A 22297-nucleotide genomic window follows, 5' to 3' on the forward strand; every position below is an offset into this window, starting at 1 on the left:
TGTTATGTCTTATGCCAAGTCTAAACAGTCTTATAAAGTCACAAATGCCAATTTTTGGAAGGAATTTCAATGGAAAATAAATAACAGATTTTTCAGGACACCACAAGTTGTGGCTGAAAGGAATCCGAATCAATCAAGTCATTGTTGGAGGGGGTGTGGAGAGACAATGGCTACTCACTCACAAAATTTTTGTCAATGTCCTTTGTTGGATAACTTTTGAAAATCCATATATATATCCATTTTACATATATTAATAAAGTATTGAATGTTGATCTGATAAGAGACCCTCTGATAGCAATCGTAGGGATTAAACCAGTTGTGATACACATTATGAAAAAAATATTTATTACAGATATTACTGATAGCAGCAAAGAAAGCAATTACAATAAAGTGGCTTAAAAATGAGTCACCAAACCAAGCTGAATGGCTTACAATTTTGAGAAATATTTACACCATGAAAAAAAAAACATATTCGTTGAGATACAGAACTTTTTATTGAAAGATGGTCACCATTAATGACGGTGCTGGAGGACCATTAGAACTAACTGGTTATATTTGACAGGGGAACTTGAATACAACCCATGTTTTGTTTTAAGTTGATGTTTGTTTTGTCTAAATTGTTTACTTTAAATGTTGTTAATTATTGTCTTATTTCTTCTTTCCTTGTACCTTTGGACATATTTTTCTGTGGAATTGATCATACATGTAAGGATGCGTGAATGTTATTATCCCCTGTAAAGGATATTATTTCTGTGTGCAAGTAATTGTTGTAAAAGGAGATCTGAAGAACATTCAAAATAAGTAAAAAGGTAAAAAAAAAAGATACGTCTATGTGGAGATGGCGAGTCAGCATCAGCATTTGGCAGCCTCATCTTTGCACTTAATAATAAATAATTGAAATACTACAAAACAGTAGACGTTGCAAAATGTTTTTCTTATTTTTTTATGAAGATGAAACTCAAAAGGATAAGAGGCAGTCAAATTAGAATTAGAATTCTATTAGACATAGAATTTTCAATTTTATGTCACAGTAATGTAGAGCTACTTATTTTGTGTTTCTCTTCCCATTATGTTTTTTTTAGTGTTTTTCTCTGGATGTAAAAGGATGATGTAGCACTTTGGGGCAAATATGGCCACCAGTAATCCAAAACTAGAAGCTAGGATGGCAAATATCTCCACGGCTACTGCATATTTTCCTGGTGAGCTCACATATGCTGGTACAAATGCAATCCACACAGCACAGAAGATAAGCATGCTAAAGGTGATGAACTTTGCTTCGTTAAAATGATCTGGAAGGTTCCTTGCCAGGAAAGCTAACAGGAAACTAACTGCTGCTAGAAAGCCAATGTATCCCAGAAGCACTGCAAACCCAGCCACTGAGCCAATAGTGCATTCATATACTATTTTGGAGCTGACATACTGGCTATTTTTATGGGGTGTTGGAGAAGCATTTGATAGCCAGACAATGCATATTGCCACCTGGAGGGCTGTTAGGACCATAACTGTGCTTCTTTGCTGTGCTGTCCCAAACCATTTCATCGCACCTTTACCCTCTGGCCGAGATGACTTGAATACGGCTATTACCACCATAGTTTTGACCAGGATACTGGAGATACACAGGACAAAGCTTATACCAAACACAGCATGTCTTAACTGACATGTCCACAATTGTGGTCGGCCAATGAACAACAACACACACAAAAAACACAGTTTGAGCGATAACAGCAACAGAAAGCTGAGCTCAGAATTGTTGGCGCGTACTATGGGAGTGTTACGATGATGAGCAAAGATGGCCATCACAAGAGCACAGAAGCAGGTGCCAAGCAGGGAAGCAGTGGTCAGAGAGATTCCCAGAGGATCCTGATATGATAAAAAGTCTTCTTCTTTAGGAACACACCTGTCTTTATCTGGATTGGACCAGAAATCATCAGGACATATAGTACACTCATCAGCATCTGGGAAGACATAAATTGAAGGTGGTGGGGGCATAATTATATTTGATAAAATATATTTGAATTTTATAATATGAAATTATTATTTATTATTATTATTATTATTACTATTTTACTATTTTACTATTTTATCACCGGTTGTATGAGAAATTTCTCCATCTCCACATGGCAAGCAGTCAAAACAGCAGACAGGAAGACCCTTCCTCCTGGCACGTCTGGTTCCTGGGGGGCAGCTCTCACTGCACACAGACCGTGGGGGCTGAAAGAGACATCATCTGTCATGTATCTGTCATCTGTTTTACATGATAATGAGCTTGGTCTTCCCAATAATTTATTCTCATTTGTTTTATTATAACTTTGACCAGTATTCACACTATGTATCTGCAAAAAAGATGATTAATGTAGTGTTAATTACTTTTTTTGTCTCAAAGTTCCAGTATAATGCTTCCTCGTCCAGTGTGAGCACCTTTCCTGTTGCCGCCCCTTCATTTACCACACCAACCGTGCGGACAACGATTGACCCATCAGAGCTTGGCTGCCAGTTCAGCACATCATAGATTGCCAGAGCATCTCCATTCTTATCAAATGAAACAATATCCCCAAAGCCTGTGGTGAAGTTCACTTTCTGTAGGTAGTGAACCAGCTGTATAGTTTGTAGACAGAATAGTTGTTATATGTGGTGCTACTTATTTTATGTGATTTAAATATGCACTATATACAGTGGGGCTCGAAAGTTTGGGCACCCTTTGCAGAATCTGTGAAAATGCGAGTCATTTTCAAAAAATAAGAGAGATCATACTAAATGCATGTTATATTTTATTTAGTACTGTCCTGCGTAAGATATTGTACATAAAAGATATTAACATTTAGTCCACAAGACAAAAACAAATAGCTGAAATTATTAAACTAACCCCACTCAAAAGTTTGGGAACCCTTGGTTCTTAGTACTGTGTTCTGTTACCTGATGATCCTCGACTGTTTTTCTGTTTTGTGATGGTTGTGCATGAGTCCCTTGTTTGTTCTGAACAGTTAAACTGAGAACTGTTCTTCAGAAAAATCTTTAAGGTCCTGCAGATTCTTCAGTTTTCCAGCATCTTTGCATATTTGAACCCTTTCCAGCTGTGACTTTATGATTTTGAGATACATCTTATCACACTGAGGACATTTGAGGGACTCAAACACATCTATTAAAAAAAATTCAAACATTCACTGATGCTCCAGAAGGAAACAAGATGCATTAAGAGCTGGGGGGTGAAAACTTTTGAACACGATGAAGATGACCAAATTTGTCTTATTTTGTTGAAATATAATTTTTTCCCATTTAGTTCTGCCCTTCATAAGCAACAGAAGATACTTGTGTGTTTCCCGGTACACAAATTAAGTACAATTTACCTTGATCTTCAAATTCCAAAAGTTTTCACCCCCCAGCTTTTAATGCATCTTTTTTCCTTCAGGAGCATCAGTGAATGTTTGAATCTTTTTAAATAGTTGTGTTTGAGTCCCTAAAATGTCCTCAGTCTGAAAAGATGCATCTCCAAATCATAAAGTCACTGCTGGAAAGGGTTCAAATATGCAAAGATGCTGGAAAACTGAAGAATCTGCAGGACCTTAAAGATTTTTCTGAAGACTGCTGCTCAGTTTAACTGTTCAGAACAAACAAGGGACTCATGCACAACCATCACAAAACAGAAAGACAGTCGTGGTTCATCAGGTAACAGAACACAGTACTAAGAACCAAGGGTTCCCAAACTTTTGAGGGGGTTATTTTAATAATTTCAGCAATTTTTTTGTCTTGTGGACTAAATGTTAATATCTTTTATGTACAAAATCTTACTCAGGACAGTACTAAATAAAATATAACATGCATTTAGTATGATCTCTCTTATTTTTTGAAAATTACTCATATTTTCACAGATTCTGCAAGGGGTGCCCAAACTTTCGAGCCCCACTGTATTTGTGCCTTACTTGCCAGGGCTGCAAGTTGGTTATATCTGCACATTTGTTCCCGCTGAATGGTCCTCTCCCCTCCTCACACTGCATCAGGTCATGAAGTGCATGTGCCAAGGCATAAACTGTTTTATACACATTATACGAGGCCCTCAGCTCTGAAACATCAGTGTATGCTGTATCTGTGTTGCTCAGATCCTCTTGCCCTGAACAATTTTTTTCTCCTGTTCCTCCAATGTTAAATCTGCACTTAAACATGTTCTCCCAGAAGATTCTCACCATGTTGTTTCTTTGATCATTATTAGGACGGAGATGTAGTAGAAATTCATGAAGTCCTTGAATCTCTCCACGCCTAATGGCAATGCCCAGTGTGCCCCCTAGGAAGGGCAAAAGATGATGAGTGTGAAATACAGGTGAAGTAGCCCAGGCTTCACTTGCAATCCATTGTCTGTCTGTTACATTCTGCAATACCACTTCATCCATCAAAGGCAACAGATATGTTGAAGTGGAAAACACCACCACCACTCTCGCTGTAGAGGCTTGTATCACTCCCACTGTATGCTGAATGTCTTTGCGGTTGTTATCTAGAGGCAAGATTTCAGAAAAAGCAACACACCCTCCAAACACCTCCACATCCTGGAGGAAGGATTGAGCAGCGTGGTTGCCATAGTCATCATCACTGTAGACAAGACCAACCCAAGTCCATCCAAAATGTTTTAAAATCTTGATCATTGCCCTCACTTGGAAAGCATCACTGGGGATTGTTCTGAAGAAAGATGGATATTTTTCCCTGTTACTCAAACAGGAACAGGTGGCAAAGTAGCTAACCTAATAAAGCAAAAGCAAGAGGAGAGATAAATAGCAAGATAAAGAAAGACAGAGCTGCAGGACTATTATTTACATACAAACATTATTATAAGCAATAGAAAGATTCTGATCCTAATGAAAATTGGTAAACAAAAACATACTGAAAAGTACAGAAAATGTAAATACAATATATTAGTCATTTAATTTAATCTTACTATAGGTACTCGAAATAGCCCCAGGACACTGGAAATTGCAATAGAAGGAGTGGAATTTGAATCCCCGACAATCCCAATGACTGGAGGTGGGCCAGTGCAGTTGAGGTTAGAGAAGGACTCCTCTGTTCCACTAACCAGGGAAAAGGCAGCCCGGAATGCCATTCCTAGCATCACACAGTTGTCATAAAGATGGTAACCAAGAGTGATGTTAGGCAGCAGGTTTGGATTTTTATTGATCTCATCTATAGCAAAAACCATGGTTTGTGCCTGCTGGAAACTTGCCATATCAAATCTAAGAAAAAAGTAGGATAAATGTTGATATTTAACAGTTCTAAAGGTAATACAAAAAAAAAAAAAAAAAAAATATATATATATATATATATATATATATATATATATATATATAAAATAAGTGAAACAGCATCTGAGCAAATTCGCATTAGCAATAAACACTGTATAGCTTGTATATCCTTGTATAGCTATACTTATCCACTCCAGACTCACTGCTCACAGTACGGTGGCTTCGGCTCTGTTCTGAAGCTCAGCTCTGGAAACACTGTGAGGAAGTGAACCTCAAACAGGCCTCCGAGAATGACATCTCCAGTCTGGTACATTCCATTCAACCTGAAGCGTCCCTGAAGCTGACAGGTACCTGATCTTAGGACTGAAGCTGCAGAACTAAATTTAAAGGAAAGATACAGGAAGATAATTAAAGTGGTCCACATCTTTCTTATTTTCTGACCCACTTACTTGTTCTTCTGACCAATATATGATGAAGGTTCGTGGGTGTGTTACTTTTAGAGAGCAGGCGGTGCCAAGTGGCCATGCCTGGAAATGAGGGTGTCTGTATTTTATGTCCTTGATTATTCTTTTCTTTAATTAGCATAATTTATTTTAAATTGTTTGTAGTTAGGTTTCAGGACAAATGTATATTCTTTAATGTTAGAATATATTTGACTTAGTATCTTAAAATGTATAGTCACATACATGTAAATTATCTTAAGTTGGTTTCACAGATACGTGTAAACACTTATTTCTGTGAATCCATTTGGTGACCGTAGGTAGCTAAGAAATTGGACAGTCATGCTTGAAAGTTGCAACTTTCAAATTCAAATTCAAAACAACCAATCTGCTAAATCTCAGCTAGTTGTGGTTGAAGATATGTAAGGTGAGTGTGTTTGACCCCCTTTTTTTATGTTTGGTCCAGTACTTTATGTTCACTTGGTTGGTGTCTGCTTGCTTAGCAGCACTACACACTGATGTTATATAATGTTTTATAATAATAACATAATATTTGCTATAGGGTGACATAAAATGAACTCATGAACAGAGGGTAAAATTAATTCTTCCTCAACAGAAATAAAATAGCTTATAAAGATGTTGCTGTACTTTCTCACAGAGATTCTATAAAGGATTGACTTGTTGGGACCACATATTTTCAATGTCTTTCTCAAAATGTCCACCAGATGACACCCATACACCTTTACAAATACACATTATTGCCTACACTTTAACACTTTGTTTTATATTTCCACTCTATCGCATTCTACCAGTAGGTCCCAGATTTAACAGTTAGAAATGTATTTATTGGGCAGCAGTAAACAAAATGACCTCAAAAGAATGAACAAAACCTTTAATTGTATGCATTATTTTTACATGATAAATTAAAATACAACTAAAGTAAAAACTAGATTATTTTTGATAAGACAGTGTAGATTCTTGAAAGGAAGCAGAGTGTCAGAGAGAGAGAGAGTGATAGAGAGAGAGAGAGAGAGAGAGAGAGAAAAAAAAGAGAGAGAAAGAGAGAGAGAGAGAGAGAGAGAGAGAGAGAGAGAGAGAGGGGTTGGGTGCTTGATTGGGATAGGACAATGATCCAGGACTTGAACTTTGGACACCCAAGTGCTATATTTTGGTGTGCTGTTTGCTCATGAGGCACAGGCATGGCCCTAACTGTTAATTTGTTAATCTGTTAATAAGCAACATTGACAGACGCTTTTTAAAATCTGTCTCTCAAAACGGCCTGTGATTCTGATAGATCTGTCTCTGTGGACAGGTCACTTGAATCTGCTTCAATAACTCACAAACTTTTTTTTTTCTTGGTCTAAAAGAGCGGTTCCCAATTCCAGTCCTCACTCCACCTCCAGACCTATATTGCCACCTGTTGGCTTGGCATGCTCTTGGCAGTGCTTTATAACATGCTTTTGCATTTTCATGTGGACAGAAATGTTTATAATAAAAATGGCAGAAGGAAAAACTCAGTTTATAAAAATACCCATAGTATTTATGGACATGGTATTAGTTAACACACCTGATTCAGATAACCAGCTTGTTAGAGGAGAGCTATGTGCATGAACTGTGTTCCGATTGATATGATCCCTACTCAGCATCCATTGCTCCCTACTCTCTGAGCAGGGGAAATATGTTGTGTGAGGAGTAGGATTGGGAAATGCTTGACTAAAACATATCTTCCCCTTGCTATTGAGTTCAAGCAGTTATGCATAGTGAAAAAAAGAAGACAAAAAAATACTTTATGAAACCATTTCACTGCTAAAAGCCTGTTTTGGCAGTGATAGGTGGATAGAATAGAAGAGGAGGGGTGTAGATTAATGTAAACATGTCGCGACACTCACGTATATCCTCTAAAGAACAACAACAATGAAATGAAGAAGTGTAGGCATCTAGGTGTGAGACAGGCCCCAGTAGTAAGAGTATTTTAAACAAAATAATAATGATTAGGAAAAGTTCAGAGTCATGTATCATGTTTGCAATAAAAAAGAACCATAACATTTCCATAATCAGTCCTTTATGGGAAGTGAACTCTCTGTCCTTCCTGGACTTGTGTTTGTTGTTGTTTTTGTCTTGTTTTGTTTGTTTGCCCACTTCTCTCTGTTTCCCTCTATAGACCTGGCCCTCCGTCCCTCCCCCTGATCCTCCGCCGGTCCACCTCCCTCCTGGGCTCCCTGTATTTGTTTTGCACTTCTTGTCTCTGTTTCCCCATTTTTACCAGGCCCTCCTTCCCTCCCCCTGGTCCTCCGCCGCTCCACCTCCCTCCTGGTCTCTGTGTTCCTTGGTCTCTCCTTGGTTTCGGCTGGAGCATCTGGTAGCTGCTCCGTGGAGGAGGGGGTAATGTCACGCTGTCTGGTCTCCCACACTTGTTAATTGCACTCAGGTGTCTTCACTTTCATAGTAATTATCCTGCCCATTTAAACCGTTCTGTTTCTGTTTTTGTCATGGACTCCTTACTTTCCGTCACCTAGTTTCCTCACGTTTCCTGGTCCTTGAGTTCCTGTTCCTGTTCTTGTTCCTGTTTGCTTATTTGTTTGTTTCTGTTTGGATTGATGTTGGTTACTCTGGTTTTGACTCTGATTTGGATTACCCTTAATAAACCACACTGCACTTGGATCTTCTGTCTCCTGTGTTCCCGAACATGACAAAACTGTTGTTACTTTGTATTTATTAATGTTAATTTATTTTGTTAAACTGGATAAATTGTTACACTTTTTATATTTTATGTGGTGTCATGATTTACTTTTGATAAAAAAGGTTTATTATTGTATATTTTTTTTTGGTTTGAAATGTCGTCATATCATTTCTTTCTTCAATTTTATTTGAAATATATCATGGCCTTAATAGAATATCCAGCACCACACTAACCCTACCCACAACTCTTATCTCTCCACCCCATTAGAGCCAGAGAGGTGGAGCTGGAAGCTGGAAGTAGCACTTTGGCCTAATGGTTAGAAAGTTAGTTCACAGGTTCGAGTCTCAGGTGTGGTAGGGATTTTTGGTGGGAGGAGTGAATTACCAGTGCTCTCTGCACCCTCAATATCATGACTGAGGTGAGACCCTTGAGCTAGGCACCAAACCCAGCAGTGATTACAACTCAAGGTATTTGCCAGAAGAAACCTTCTTATTTATTTCTTACAAATACATATTGCGAAATAATCAGTCATATATTCCTAAATAATCATATATACAAAAAGGGTAATAAATAGGCTAAATAGACAAGCAGAAGAAACAGATTGAAGACTTAAATATAATTATCAGAGATCATGTTTATTTATTTTTCTTTGTGAAAATGTTATGTTGTCAAGCTATTTCTTTTGAGTGGCTCTTCCCATGATGGCTTTTTTAGTGTTTCTCTCTGGATGTAAAAGGATGATGTAGCACTTTGGGGCAAAAATGGCCACCAGTAATCCAAAACTAGAAGCTAAAATGGCAAATATCTCGACAGCCACTGCATATTTCCCTGGTGAGCTCACATATGCTGGAACAAATGCAATCCACACCGCACAGAAGATCAACATACTAAATGTAATGAATTTAGCTTCATTAAAATTATCTGGAAGGTTTCTTGCCAGGAAGGCTAACAGGAAGCTTACTGCTGCCAACAGTCCAATGTATCCCAGCAGCATAGAAAAACCAGCCACTGAGCCTATAGCACATTCATATACTATTTTGGAGTTAATATACTGACTGTTTTTATAGGGTGTTGGGGATGCAGTAGTTAACCAGACTGTGCAAATCACAACCTGGAGGGCAGTTAGTGCCATGACTGTGCCTCTTTGTTGAGCTGTTCCAAACCATTTCATTGCATTTTTACCTTCAGGTCGGGATGACTTAAACACAGCTATTACCACCATAGTCTTGACCAGGATGCTGGAGACGCACAGAACAAAGCTTATGCCAAATACAGCATGTCTTAACTGACACGTCCATAACTGAGGTTGGCCAATGAACAGCAGCACACACAAAAAACACAGTTTGAGTGACAACAGCACCAGAAAGCTGAGCTCTGAATTGTTGGCACGTACTACAGGAGTGTTTCGATGATGAGAGAAGATGACCATCACAAGAGCACAGAAGCATGAGCCGAGTAGGGAAGCAGTGGTCAGAGAGATGCCCAAAGGTTCCTCATAGGATAGAAACTCTACTTCTTTTGGAACACACTGATCTTTACTTGGATTGGACCAGAACTCATCTGGACACAGTGTGCACTCAATAGCATCTGTGGAGAAAAAAGAAAAAAAAAAAAAGTTTAAGACAAAATTCGGTTGCACTTTATTTTACAGTATGTGTACTAAAATGTACTTATAGTGTACTTACAGTGTATTTATCTAAGAAAGTTCTAGTAACATAAGGTAACTACATGGGTAGGGTTAGGTTTAGGGGTAGGTTCAGGGTTAGTACCTAGTTATTACATAGTTATTGTAATTACTATAATAAGTACACAGTATGTACATGAGGAACAGGACTGTAAAATAAAGTGCTACCCAAAATTCTCTTTCAAGTTATATTTCAATTTGGGAGTATATTTCTACCTGTTGTATTAGAAATCTCTCCATCTCCACATGGCATGCAGTCAAAACAGCATATAGGAAGGCTTTTTTTCCTGACTCTTCTGGTGCCAGGGGGGCAGCTCTCACTGCATACAGAATTTGGGGGCTAAGGGGTACAACATCTGTTATCATTCTTATTAGAAGTGTGTGTGTCCCCACAAGGATTGTAATACCAGTAATTTTTGACCTTGTGGTCACATATGTTTTATTCAATTTTTCTGGTTCCCATGTGGAAAACAGCCTAAAATTTTTGTGAGGAAGGAGTATGTTTAAGGATAGGGCTACGTTTAGAGGATAACAAGTGCAGCTGTATAGTATAAAAATAATTATGTCTATACAATGTCCCCATGGAAACCAGTGTGTGTGTGTGTTGATTCAGTGCATACAATACTTAATAATAATCAAATAAAGTATGAATATATGCTACAGTATACCTGTAATTTTGAAAATATTAAAATATTATTTACTTTTTTGTTTCCAAAGTTCCAGAATATTGCATCCTCATCCAGTGTGAGCACCCTCCCTTCTGTAGCCCCTTCATTCACCACACCTACTGTGCTGACCCTTATTGCACCATCTGAATTTGGCTGCCAGTTCATCACATCATAAATGGCCAGAGCATCTCCATTCTCATCAAATGACACATGGTCCCCAAAACTTGTGGTGAAGTTAACTTTCTGTAGGTAATGGACTACCTGTACATGTTAAAGACAGGACATGTGTAATATGTATTTCTATATTGTGAATAATAATTTAGATTTTTTAATCTATTTTTTTTTCTTCTTCTTCTGTACCTGCCAGGGCTGAGGGTTTATTATGTCAGCACAGCTGTTCCCACTAAATGGGCCTTTCCCCTCCTCACACTGCATCAGGTCATGAAGCGCATATGCCAGGGCATAAACTGCTTTATATGCGTTATAAGAGGCCCTGAGCTCTGATACATCAGTGTAAGGTGTGTCTGTGCTGATCAGATCTTCTTCCCCTGTACACACCTTTCTTTCCCCCTCTACCTCTATTTTTCTTCCTCCAGTCTCAAAATTGCACCCAAACATGTTCTCCCAGAATATTCTTACCATATTGTTTCTTGGATTGCTGTCAGGACGAAGGCAATACAGGAATTCACGAAGTCCCTGGATCTCCCCACGCCTGATAGCGATACCCAGTGTGCCCCCCAGAAAGGGCAAGAGACGCTGAGTGTGAAACACAGGTGAGGTGGCCCAGGCTTCACTTGCAATCCACTGCCTGCCTGTTACATTTTGCAATGCCACCTCATCCATCAATGGTAACAAGTAGGCTTCTGTGGAGAACACCACCACGACTCTAGCTGTAGAGGCCTGAATCACTGCCAATATATTGTGAATATCTCTAAGGTTATTATCACGTGGTAGCATTTCAGAAAAGTCAACACACCCTCCAAATAGCTGCACATCTTGGTGGAATGACTGAGAGGCATGGAAGCCATAGTCGTCATCACTGTAGAGTAGACCTACCCAGGTCCATCCAAAATGCTTTAAGATCTGAACCATAGCTCGCACCTGGAAGGCATCACTAGGGATCGTTCTGAAGAAAGAGGGGTACTTTTCCCTGTCACTCAAACAGGAGCAGGTTGCAAAGTAGCTAACCTTATGGAAGAGACATATATGAGCAGCATATATATATATATATATATATATATATATATATATATAAATTTTTCTTACACATGCAATTGAGAAATAAATATTATATGCAGTCTTTAAAGTTTAACATATTAAAATTAAACTTAAAATCGAACAATAATAAGAGTGTAACAGTACACATTTTACAGTTTTTATTTTTTTATTATTATTTTTTATTTTATCTTGAAAATGTTATATTCACACTTACCATAGGCACTCTAAACAGCCCCAGTACACTCGAGATTGCTATTGAGTGAGTAGATCCAGGATCCCCTACAACAGCAATCACTGGTGGTGGGCCAGCACATTTTACGTTAGAGAATGACTCCTCTGTCCCACTAACGAGAGCTGTGGCAGCTCTGAATGCCACTCCCAACTTTACACAGTTGTCATAAAGGTAGTAACCGAGAGTGATGTTAGGAAGCAGGCTTGGATTCTTATTGATCTCATCTATAGCAAAGACCATAGTCTGAGCCTGCTGGAAACTTGCCATATCAAACCTATAAAAAAAAATATATATATATATTTTAATAAAAAAATTCCTCAGGTAGATTATATACTCTTTACTGGTTTATATTTACAAAAGCTTTATGCTTTATTTAAATAAACTGATTTTGATGCAGCTGTCTGGCAAAAAGCTGCTCTAAATGAAGCAACTAAGTGAATAATAACTAAAAAAAGGAAGTAGGAAATTATTAATTACAAAACAGTCAAACAGCTTTTTCCTTTAGTGTTCTTCATTTGATCTTTTATAGGTGTCATTTTCCAGTTTGTCCCAGACTCACTGCTCACAGTATGGAGGTTCTGGCTCTTTTCTGAAGCTCAGCTCTGGGAACACTGTGAGGAAATGAACTTCAAACAGTCCTCCAATTATAAGATCTCCATCCTGGAACATGCCGTTCAAATTGAAGTGTCCCTGGAGCTGACAGATGCCTGAACTAAGGACTGAAGCTGAGATACAGTTAAATAAAAAATATAAGCAGATTTTAAGAGTGATCCACATCTCTATCTATATCCTTCTACCTACATAAGGGGCCAGTTAGATATTTATAATAAAGACTGTGTGGGTGTTGCTTAAAAAAAAAAAAAAAAAAAAATTGATGCCAAGTGGACCTCCCAGGAAATCAGGAGATACCTTTTATATTTAAATTATAGTTTGATGAGTAGCAACTTAAATATGCCATGTGTTTCAGTCTTTGCTGTCATTGCATTACTAATGAACTCATGCAACTGTTGACTAATGGTAAAAATAGCCTCCGTTTTTTCATGTTACATATATTGTAAATAGATCAGACACAATTAGACAGGTGTATTCCTAACTTATCTAGATTTCCCTCTAGATGGCAGTATATTCCTAGATATTGAATTGGATTTGTGTTTGCCCAAAAGTGTTAATTATTTACAGAAGGTATATAGAGTATATATGTATTCTCCTCAGAAGTTTTTAGACACTAAAATGTTAAGAAATATTAACGAATTGCTAACAATTAAATTTCAATGAATAGTATTAGTAGCTTTGTAGATGTAAAGCGAATTTGGGACCCAAAGCCATTTCATAATAGGTGTATAGTTTAACAGAAACATCACATAGCAATCTCTTTTTATTTCTAAGCTTACAGTTTCATTAGATGATCACATGAGTCAGTAGATTTTAGATTATTCCAATTATGGGTGTTACATTGTTGTGCTCGGAGGGGATTACCATCAATGCATGATGTAATGATCTCATTATTTCTTTTAATTGACATTTGATTCTGTTGTGGTTTCCTGGAAAGCCTGTTAAGATGTACACATTGGCTTGATAAGAGTAATGTTTCCATTCATTGTCTTCTCTATTTGAATACAGAGTTGTCACTATTAGTGTATGGTGCCAGGGTTTCTTTGGCCTACTGTAGTAGTTTTAGCTGAATCCAGCATTCAGTATTAATGACATCTCTTAGGCTTATATCAGCAATGTTCTGAGCTTTTGTAAATGTCACTCTGGGCAACCAAAAGGAAACTGCCACATATTCTGCATTTAGTTAAATTTAAAGGGCACTGGACGTTACATATAATATATTTATGGTGCATTTGCTATTTGGTCTCCACCAAGAAAAGCTAAAAGCTTAGAAGTCTTGTCATATTAATGAAAATATATGCATGACTGTAAATGTTTTAGTCTCATTTAATTATATTAGTTACTTGAGGTTTCCTATCTCATAAATAATAAGCTTTTAACTGGCCCTGGCTATTTCATCTGATTCATACTATTTATATATCTATTCATTCATTTATTAATTCATCTATTTATGTATTTATGTCAAAGGAAATCAGTTAATTCATGAAATAATCTACAATCAATCTCAAAATTATTCATTTGTATATTTTAAAAAATGAATATAATAAATTTGCTTGTGGTTGTTTGTAATGTGTATTATTTATTCAAGTGAAACAAAGACGCTATCAAATATGCATATCACGTTTTCACAACATGTAAATCTATTTATTTTGTGTAGCTCTTCCCATTATGGCCTTTTTAGTGTTTCTTTCTGGGTGTAATATAATGATGTAGCACTTTGGTGCAAATATGGCCACCAGTAATCCAAAACTTGATGCCAGGATAGCAAAAATCTCCACAGCCACTGCATATTTCCCTGGTGAGCTTACATATGCTGGAACAAATGAAATCCACACAGCACAGAAGATTAACATGCTAAAAGTAATGAACTTTGCCTCATTAAAATTATCTGGAAGGTTTCTTGCCAGGAAGGCTAACAGGAAGCTTACTGCAGCCAAAAGTCCAATGTATCCCAGCAACATTGAAAAACCAGCCACTGAGCCTATAGCACATTCATAGACTATAATAGACCTGATATATTTGCTGTTTTTATGAGGTGTTGGAGAGGCTGTTGATAACCAGATTGCACATATCACAACTTGGAGGGCTGTTAGGACCAGAACTGTGCATCTTTGTTGAGCTGTTCCAAACCATTTCATTGCACCTTTGCCCTCTGGTCGAGATGACTTGAATACTGCTATGACCACCATAGTCTTGACCAGAATGCTGGAGATGCACAGGACAAAGCTTATCCCAAACACAGCATGTCTTAACTGACATGTCCACAATTGCGGCTGGCCAATGAACAGCAGTACACACAGAAAACACAGTTTGAGTGACAACAACAGCAGGAAGCTGAGTTCTGAATTGTTTGAACGTACTACAGGACTTTTGCGGTAATGAGCAAAGATGACTATCACAAGAGCACAGAAGCAGGTGCCAAGCAGGGCCACAGTGGTCAGAGAGATGCCCAGAGGGTCCCCATAAGACAGAAACTCCACTTCTTTGGGGATACAATGATCTTTTACTGGGTTAGACCAAAAATCAGTTGGACAAGCTATGCACTCAGTCGCATCTGTGAATAAAACAAAATAAAAAGATATCCGGAAAAAAAGATAAAAAAGCACAACAAAGTGAGTTAAAGGTTGTAGTTAAATTATATATCTTTATTTTCAGAGCATAATTTTCAAAGAATAAAAAGGATACATTTCATTGTTTCTCACCTGTTGTATTAGAAATCTCTCCATCTGCACATGGCAGGCAGTCAAAACAGCAGACAGGAAGTCCCTTCCTTGTGGCTCGCCTGGTGCCTGGGGGGCAGCTCTCACTGCACACAGACCGTTGGGGCTGAGAGAGACAACAACTGTTGTTATTCAGGAAAACACTGATATTGTGTTTGCATGATCTGATGGTCTTGGGAATACACTGCACTATCATTTATTTACACTTCATTATTGTTGTATTTTAAATATATAAATAGTAATTTGCACAAAATATGACTTTTACGATAAAATGATAAGTACTTTGTTTGTTTCAAAGTTCCAGTATATTGCTTCCTCATTGAGTGTCAGCACCTTTCCTGTTTCTGCCCCTTCATCTACCACACCAACTGTGCGGACAACTACTGATCCATCAGCACTTGGCTGCCAGTTCAACACATCATATATGGCCAGAGCATCTCCATTCTTATCAAATGACACATGATCCCCAAAGCCTGTGGTGAAGTTCACTTTCTGTAGGTAGTGAACCAGCTGTACAATTGGTAGACAGGACAGTTGTTAACGTTTATCAGAAATTTTAATTAACATAGAGCACAGCATATTTTGCTTTTCCACATTCAGCTCTTCTACATGCCTGGAGAGAATCTTCACTCTGTGTGTCTTACCTGCCAGGGTTTCAAGTTGGTTTTATCAGCACAGCTGTTCCCAATAAATGGTCCACTACCCTCCTCACACTTCATCAAACCATGTAGTGCATGTGCCAGGGCATAAACTGCCTTGTAGACATTGTAAGAGGCCCGCAGCTCTGATATATCAGTGTATGGTGTATCTGTGTTGCTCAGGTCTTCTTGCCCTGAACATATTTCCGTCCCCTCTCTGCCTTCAGTGTCAAAATGGCACCCAAACACGTTCTCCCAGAAGATTCTCACCATATTGTTTTGTGAGTTGTTGTCAGGACGAATGCTTAGCAGAAAGTTTCCAAGCCCCTGAATTTCTCCTCGTCGGATGGCAATACCCAGTGTACCCCCTAAGACAGACTTAAATCGTTGAGCAAGAAGAACAGGTGAGGTGGCCCAAGCCTCACTGGCAATCCATTGTCTGCCTGTGACATTTTTCAACAGCATCTCATCAATTACAGGCATCAAATAACTTGAGGTGGAAAATACAACCACCACATTTGCAGTTGCGCCCTGAATGACTCCAACTATGCGTTCTATTTCCTTGTGGTTGTTATCATTTGGCAGTATCTCAGAGAAGGCCACACACCCTCCAAATTGCTGCACATTCTGGTGAAAGGATTGAGCAGCATTGATTCCATAATCATCATCACTGTAGAGCAGACCAACCCACGTCCATCCAAAATGACTCAAAATCTGAATCATAGCCCGCACCTGGAAGGCATCACTGGGGATTGTTCTGAAGAAAGAGGGATACTTTTTCCTGTCACTCAAGCAGGAGCAGGTGGCATAGTAGCTAATCTAATTAGGAGAATGGAGAGACAGAGAGATGTGAGAAAGATTAACTGGTAACACTTTACAATAAGGATCATTAATTAACATTAGTCAACTACTTTAGATATCATGAACCAAGAATTAACAAGACTTCTACAGCATTTATTAATCTTAGTTCATGTTAATTTCAGAATTTACTAATGCATTATTAAAAGCAAAAGTTGTGCTTGTTAACATTAGTAAATTTACTGTGAATTAAGATTAACTAACAATGAATAGCTGTATTTTCATTAACTAACATTAAAAAAAGATAAAAAAATATTGTAATGTATTGTTCATTGTTTTTTCATGTTAGTCCATACATTAACATTAACTAATGGAGCATTACTGTAAAGTGTCAACAATTAACTTAATGTCATCAGTGCTAAAGCCAGTGTTAACTTTATTTATTTATTTATTGGCTTGTTGGAAGAAATACATCTATGATAATTCAACACAATGTTCAGCTATTATTAATGAACGTGATTACAACATGGTATATAACAAATATAATGCTATGAAAACCAATAATAATAATAATAAAGGCTGCAGAAGACATATGCAGTTTATCAGTGTCTCTTACCATAGGCATTCGAAACAGCCCCAGGACACTGGAAATTGCAATAGAATGAGTAGAACCTGGATCACCTATTATTCCAATCACCGGTGGTGGGCCTTTGCAGTTGAGGTCAGAGATGGTCTCCTCTGTCCCACTAACCAGAGCTGTAGCACCACGGAATGCCACTCCAAGCCTTAAACAGTTGTCATAGATTTGGTAGCCAAGCGTGATGTTAGGCAGCAGACTGGGATTGTTATTAATCTCATTGATAGCAAAAACCATTGTTTGTGCTTGCTGGAAGCTTGTCATATAGAAGCTGGAGAAGACAATACAAATGATCATTAATTACAGTTATATATATATTAGAGAGAGAGAGAGAGAGAGAGAGAGAGAGAGAGTTTATTAAATTAAAATTAAATTGAGATTTATACATCAGAATAGCAATGCATACATGCTCAAAGCTGAATGAATAAGTTTTCCATTAATGTATGATTTGTTAAGATAGAATATTTGGCTGAGATACAACTATCTGAAAAAAAAAAAATGAAAGGAAAAAAAATCTAAATATTGAGAAAAAGTTGTTAGCAATGCATATTACTAATCAAAAATTAAGTTTTGCTATATTTGTGGTACGGAATTTACAAATATCTTCATGGAACACATATGCATACATTATACATACACAAATATTAAATATATTACATATGCAGTGAATGATTTCAGTCCTGTAATCCATCATGTTATAAGATATCTGTTGACAATATTAGATTATCATTGACATTTTAGTGCCTATGTCAACATAAGAAAGGTTATTCTATTTTTCAGTTATTGCCAGTTATATTGGGTTTTCTTCAGTGTTGTATGGTCCTGACTCACAGCTCACAGTGTGGTAGTTTTGGTTCTGTTTTAAAGCTCAGGCCTCCAAATGCTTTGAGGTACTGAACTTCAAAGAGACCACCAATGATAAAGTCTGCATCCTGGTACATTCCATTCAGCTTGAAGTGTCCTTGTAGCTTACATGTACCTGAAATGGCCGTCAAAGCAACAGAGATATAATTACAAGACAGAAGCAAACAACTATGCAGAATTAACCACATCCCTCTCTCTTTTTCTGTTTATATCACTCTTCCCTCAGCTCACTCATTATAAAGATTGTATGTGGCACATTTTTATAGAGCAGGTGGTGCCAGTGGCCTCTCTGGAAATGAGAACGTCATCTTTGTCATTCCGGGGACCTCCAACTCCACCAAGTATGACATTATTATTTAATTATTATAAAACAGAATATTGACAAATTTTATTCTCATAAAAACATATCTGGATGTTTTTTATTTTCACTTACGTTTCTGTGTTGCATTGTGTATTGTTGAATCTGCATTTGAAAATTGTCATCTTAGGTTTGTGTGTGTTATTTATTTGGCTGTTTGGAATGGAGATCTAAGAAAAACACTATAGTGTTTTTTTTTATTTTTAGTGTCTAGAAATTGTATGAATCAAGATTATATCCGTGTGTCTGTTTAAAAAAATAGACATATCTGACTCATTACAAATTATTGACAATCTTTAACCTGACATCTAGATGGCACTTGTGTACTTGAAATATCTGCATAATCCTCCTGTGGTTATTACATAAGCTGTGAGCATTCCCCATTCCCCATTCTTTCCTTGTGTGATGTGGCACAGTCCATGAGCCAAACAGTATTACTAAAGTAGCTGACTATGCACCCTGCGTGAACTTCTTGAGTCCTCAGGGAACTCAGTGTACAGTAATCTCCATCTCTAATGCTTTTTATTTTATGTTAATTCAGTTTGAGATAATTAGAGATAACAGCTATTCAGGGGGAATTCAAACATCATTCTGCATCATAATAAATCTAATTTAAAGTAGAAATTGTGAGAAACACAAGAAATATAAATACAAAATTCAAATATGGTCCCAGAGCCCACACAGTCTTTTTAATAATCAGGGGTGGCCGGGTGGATCTATAAAATTATTTGTAGAGTGGCTGACATGAAGGGATGACATACGAACCACTAGCTTGTTTTTTTATTATTTTGATTGACAGCTTTTTAAAAGCCCGAACTCGTTTACAGCCCGACATTATTCAGATGTGCACATGCACACAGCTCTTTTGATGACTTTTTGTCAAGAATGAGTTATTTATACATGTTTTAACATAATTAATTAATAACTAACATAAACTACACCACTTGGAAGTTGGAATAAAGAAATAAAATAAGTCCTCTGTGACATCTTAAAATCTCAGCACTCTAAATAGGCATATGCTCATTTAGCCTATAAACAGACCAACGCACCGATGAAAATTTAGTCTTTTTTAACAAATTCAATTAAGATCAATTTTAAATTAAGATGTGTATTTGGCAATAATGAAATTAAGATAAAGGCTCCGCCGGATTTGCTTCGCCACTAGCAGCTGACATTTAATAAAAGAATAATGCCAACATTAGCGTATATACTCTGTCCACATTATGCATTTAAGACTCAATTAATATTTAGTAATGATAAAAAAAATAAAAAAAAAACTACATGTTTTCGTGGAGAAAAATTATTGGATCCACTGTAGATGGCTTCAGCGCGTTCCTGCGCTCACTGATGGTGGGTCATTATTCACTCATTATTCTCATTAAAAACACGGTCAAAACTTTTCCACACCTCAGACTTTGCTTTAGTTGCTGGTGCAACCAAAACGTATTCGCCAGAGGCAAGCCTCTGTTACACCTACTCAGCATCCTCAGTCCCATCGGGTCCCGTCGGGTCCGGGCAAAGATCTTCAGCTCTATTCACAGTGTCTAGTTGATGTGCTCATGTATAGCCACTAGAGGGCACACTTAGATTTTGTTTCTCTGGACTTCAGTTCCCATAATACTTTGCCTTGACTATCTAGCCTCATTACATTCAGCTGTGTCCCATTACCTTGTAAACTATTCCACATATAAACCTGATTTTCTTTAGCCCTATTCACATGGGATTAGTATTATCTAGGGACCTTTTGTGATTTTGAAATTACCCCACCACCCCACATCCGTGCATTTGCACGGAATAATCAAAGCCTGTGATTTTACTTGAAATTACTGACATATCTCCCGGATGTCATGGCTTTGAGAGTTATATGGTTCAGATGGATTAAAATTGTTTTAATTAATATAGTTTCTTGCGCTGAATCATTTACATTTCACTAGATTAAAAAAAATATATATCTCAAGCTTTATGCTTGATTTATTTGTTCAACATTAACCTTAAAACCTTTTCAGCTTTCTCTTTCTAAAAATTGTATAGTGTAGCAATATGATGACAGCACCCAAAATATTATAAAACACCCCAACGCAGCTCCATTCTTCACGAAAGATGGATAAAAAGGTGCACAGTAAACAAAAACCTCAAACAATTATATATGACCTGCCAAATCACAGAGATGGTGATTCGCACGGGCATAATATTATCACAGAACCTTAGTGATCAGTTAAATATGGTAGGTCTTTTTTGTAGGGGAATTTTTACTTACAAATTATAGACATGGCCAATTTGCATGGGATTAAGATCAAAAACAACCTCTGCAATCATTACAAATGACTGGAGGTCACTAGGTAATACTGATCCTGTGTGAAAAGGGCTTTTGTCTTTGGTTGCTGCTTTATTGTTTTTTTTTTTTTTTTGTGTGTTCCTGTTACTCTGTTTTGACCTGATTTGGATTACATTGTTTATTTTTTAACTCTTTAATAAATGCTGCTCTTGGATCTTCTTGTTTTGGAGTTCCCCGTGACAGAATACAGCAGAAATTTTAATATCCAGCTGTAACAATTCGACAATGTATAGCTATGTGGATTTCTCTAGTGGTGGGCAGAGCAAGGCTTTGTGAAACACTAAAACAGACAAAGCAAATGTGCAGCGGTTATGAAACAATTCGACACCCATCTCTACGATGACACCTAGTGGTTATTTTTACATTTTGTTCTGAAATGAGGTTGAAGATGAATCAGTGAAGCAAATTGACAAATTATAATGTACTCGGTTACGAACGCAATCTCGGTTCCCTGAGATTCAGACCGAGTACTCTGTATGGGGAAAGCTCTTTTTCCTCGATGCTGAAGCCTTTTTCAATAGCACAGTGTAACTGCACGGCCATTGGTTCAAACTGGAAAACTTTTTGAACCAATGATGATGCGGTGTAGTTGCACGAGTCTATGCTGATGCAGCGAGCCAAAGCCTGCCAAAATGGGAGGGACGTATGCCTATATAAGCAGGCATTTCACCATAGTATTTCAGGTCATTCGACTCGTTGCATGGCATAGAACACAGTACTTGTTCCGTATCTCAGGGAACAGAGGTTACGTTCGTAACTGAGTACATTCCCTTTCGTTACTTCATTCGTACTGCATAGATTGCCAACACGCTTGACTGATGCTATTGCAAGTAGCAGGGGGGAGGCCCTTTGAGTGCTTTGAGGACTGTGGAAAGGTCCCAAGTGGAAACAGTGAGAGGACATGGGGGATTCAACCACCTAGAACCTCTCAGGAAACGCACAATGAGGCTGAAACCCACTGATTGGCCAGCGATATGAGCATGGAACACTTCAATGGCTGCTACGTACACCTTGAGCGTGGAAGGGGTGTGGCCCTTGTCCAGACACTCCTGGAGAACTGACAGTATCGGAGATACATCACACTCAACAGGGTCTTCGTTTCGTGCTGAGCACCAGTCAACAAAGACCATCTACTTCTGGGCATAGAGGGGTCTCGTAGACTGGGCTCTCGTCTGAGCAATAGTGTGTAGC

At 37.8% G+C, this 22297-nt stretch overlaps 3 protein-coding genes across 3 annotated transcripts; all 3 read right to left on the bottom strand.

Annotated features, from left to right (window-relative positions):
• Positions 1-1041: 1041 nt before the first annotated feature.
• On the bottom strand, positions 1042-5646 carry LOC127977351 (extracellular calcium-sensing receptor-like). Its single transcript, XM_052582225.1, has 6 exons — positions 5426-5646; positions 4922-5213; positions 3918-4727; positions 2368-2595; positions 2088-2211; positions 1042-1955 (listed from the first exon to the last, which is right to left on the bottom strand). Exons 1-6 carry the CDS (start codon positions 5644-5646, stop codon positions 1042-1044), a joined length of 2589 nt encoding a protein of 862 aa, XP_052438185.1.
• A 3369-nt stretch (positions 5647-9015) lies between these two features.
• On the bottom strand, positions 9016-12921 carry LOC127977345 (extracellular calcium-sensing receptor-like). The gene is made up of 6 exons (XM_052582220.1): positions 12704-12921; positions 12127-12418; positions 11055-11882; positions 10728-10955; positions 10243-10366; positions 9016-9929 (listed from the first exon to the last, which is right to left on the bottom strand). The coding sequence occupies exons 1-6, from the start codon at positions 12919-12921 to the stop codon at positions 9016-9018; spliced, it is 2604 nt and encodes an 867-aa protein (XP_052438180.1).
• A 1475-nt stretch (positions 12922-14396) lies between these two features.
• On the bottom strand, positions 14397-18601 carry LOC127977347 (extracellular calcium-sensing receptor-like). The gene is made up of 6 exons (XM_052582222.1): positions 18381-18601; positions 17529-17820; positions 16121-16933; positions 15759-15986; positions 15459-15582; positions 14397-15310 (listed from the first exon to the last, which is right to left on the bottom strand). Exons 1-6 carry the CDS (start codon positions 18599-18601, stop codon positions 14397-14399), a joined length of 2592 nt encoding a protein of 863 aa, XP_052438182.1.
• Between the last annotated feature and the right edge of the window lie 3696 nt (positions 18602-22297).

The sequence above is a fragment of the Carassius gibelio genome, chromosome B18, assembly GCF_023724105.1.
Source record: "Carassius gibelio isolate Cgi1373 ecotype wild population from Czech Republic chromosome B18, carGib1.2-hapl.c, whole genome shotgun sequence".
NCBI lineage: Eukaryota > Metazoa > Chordata > Actinopteri > Cypriniformes > Cyprinidae > Carassius > Carassius gibelio.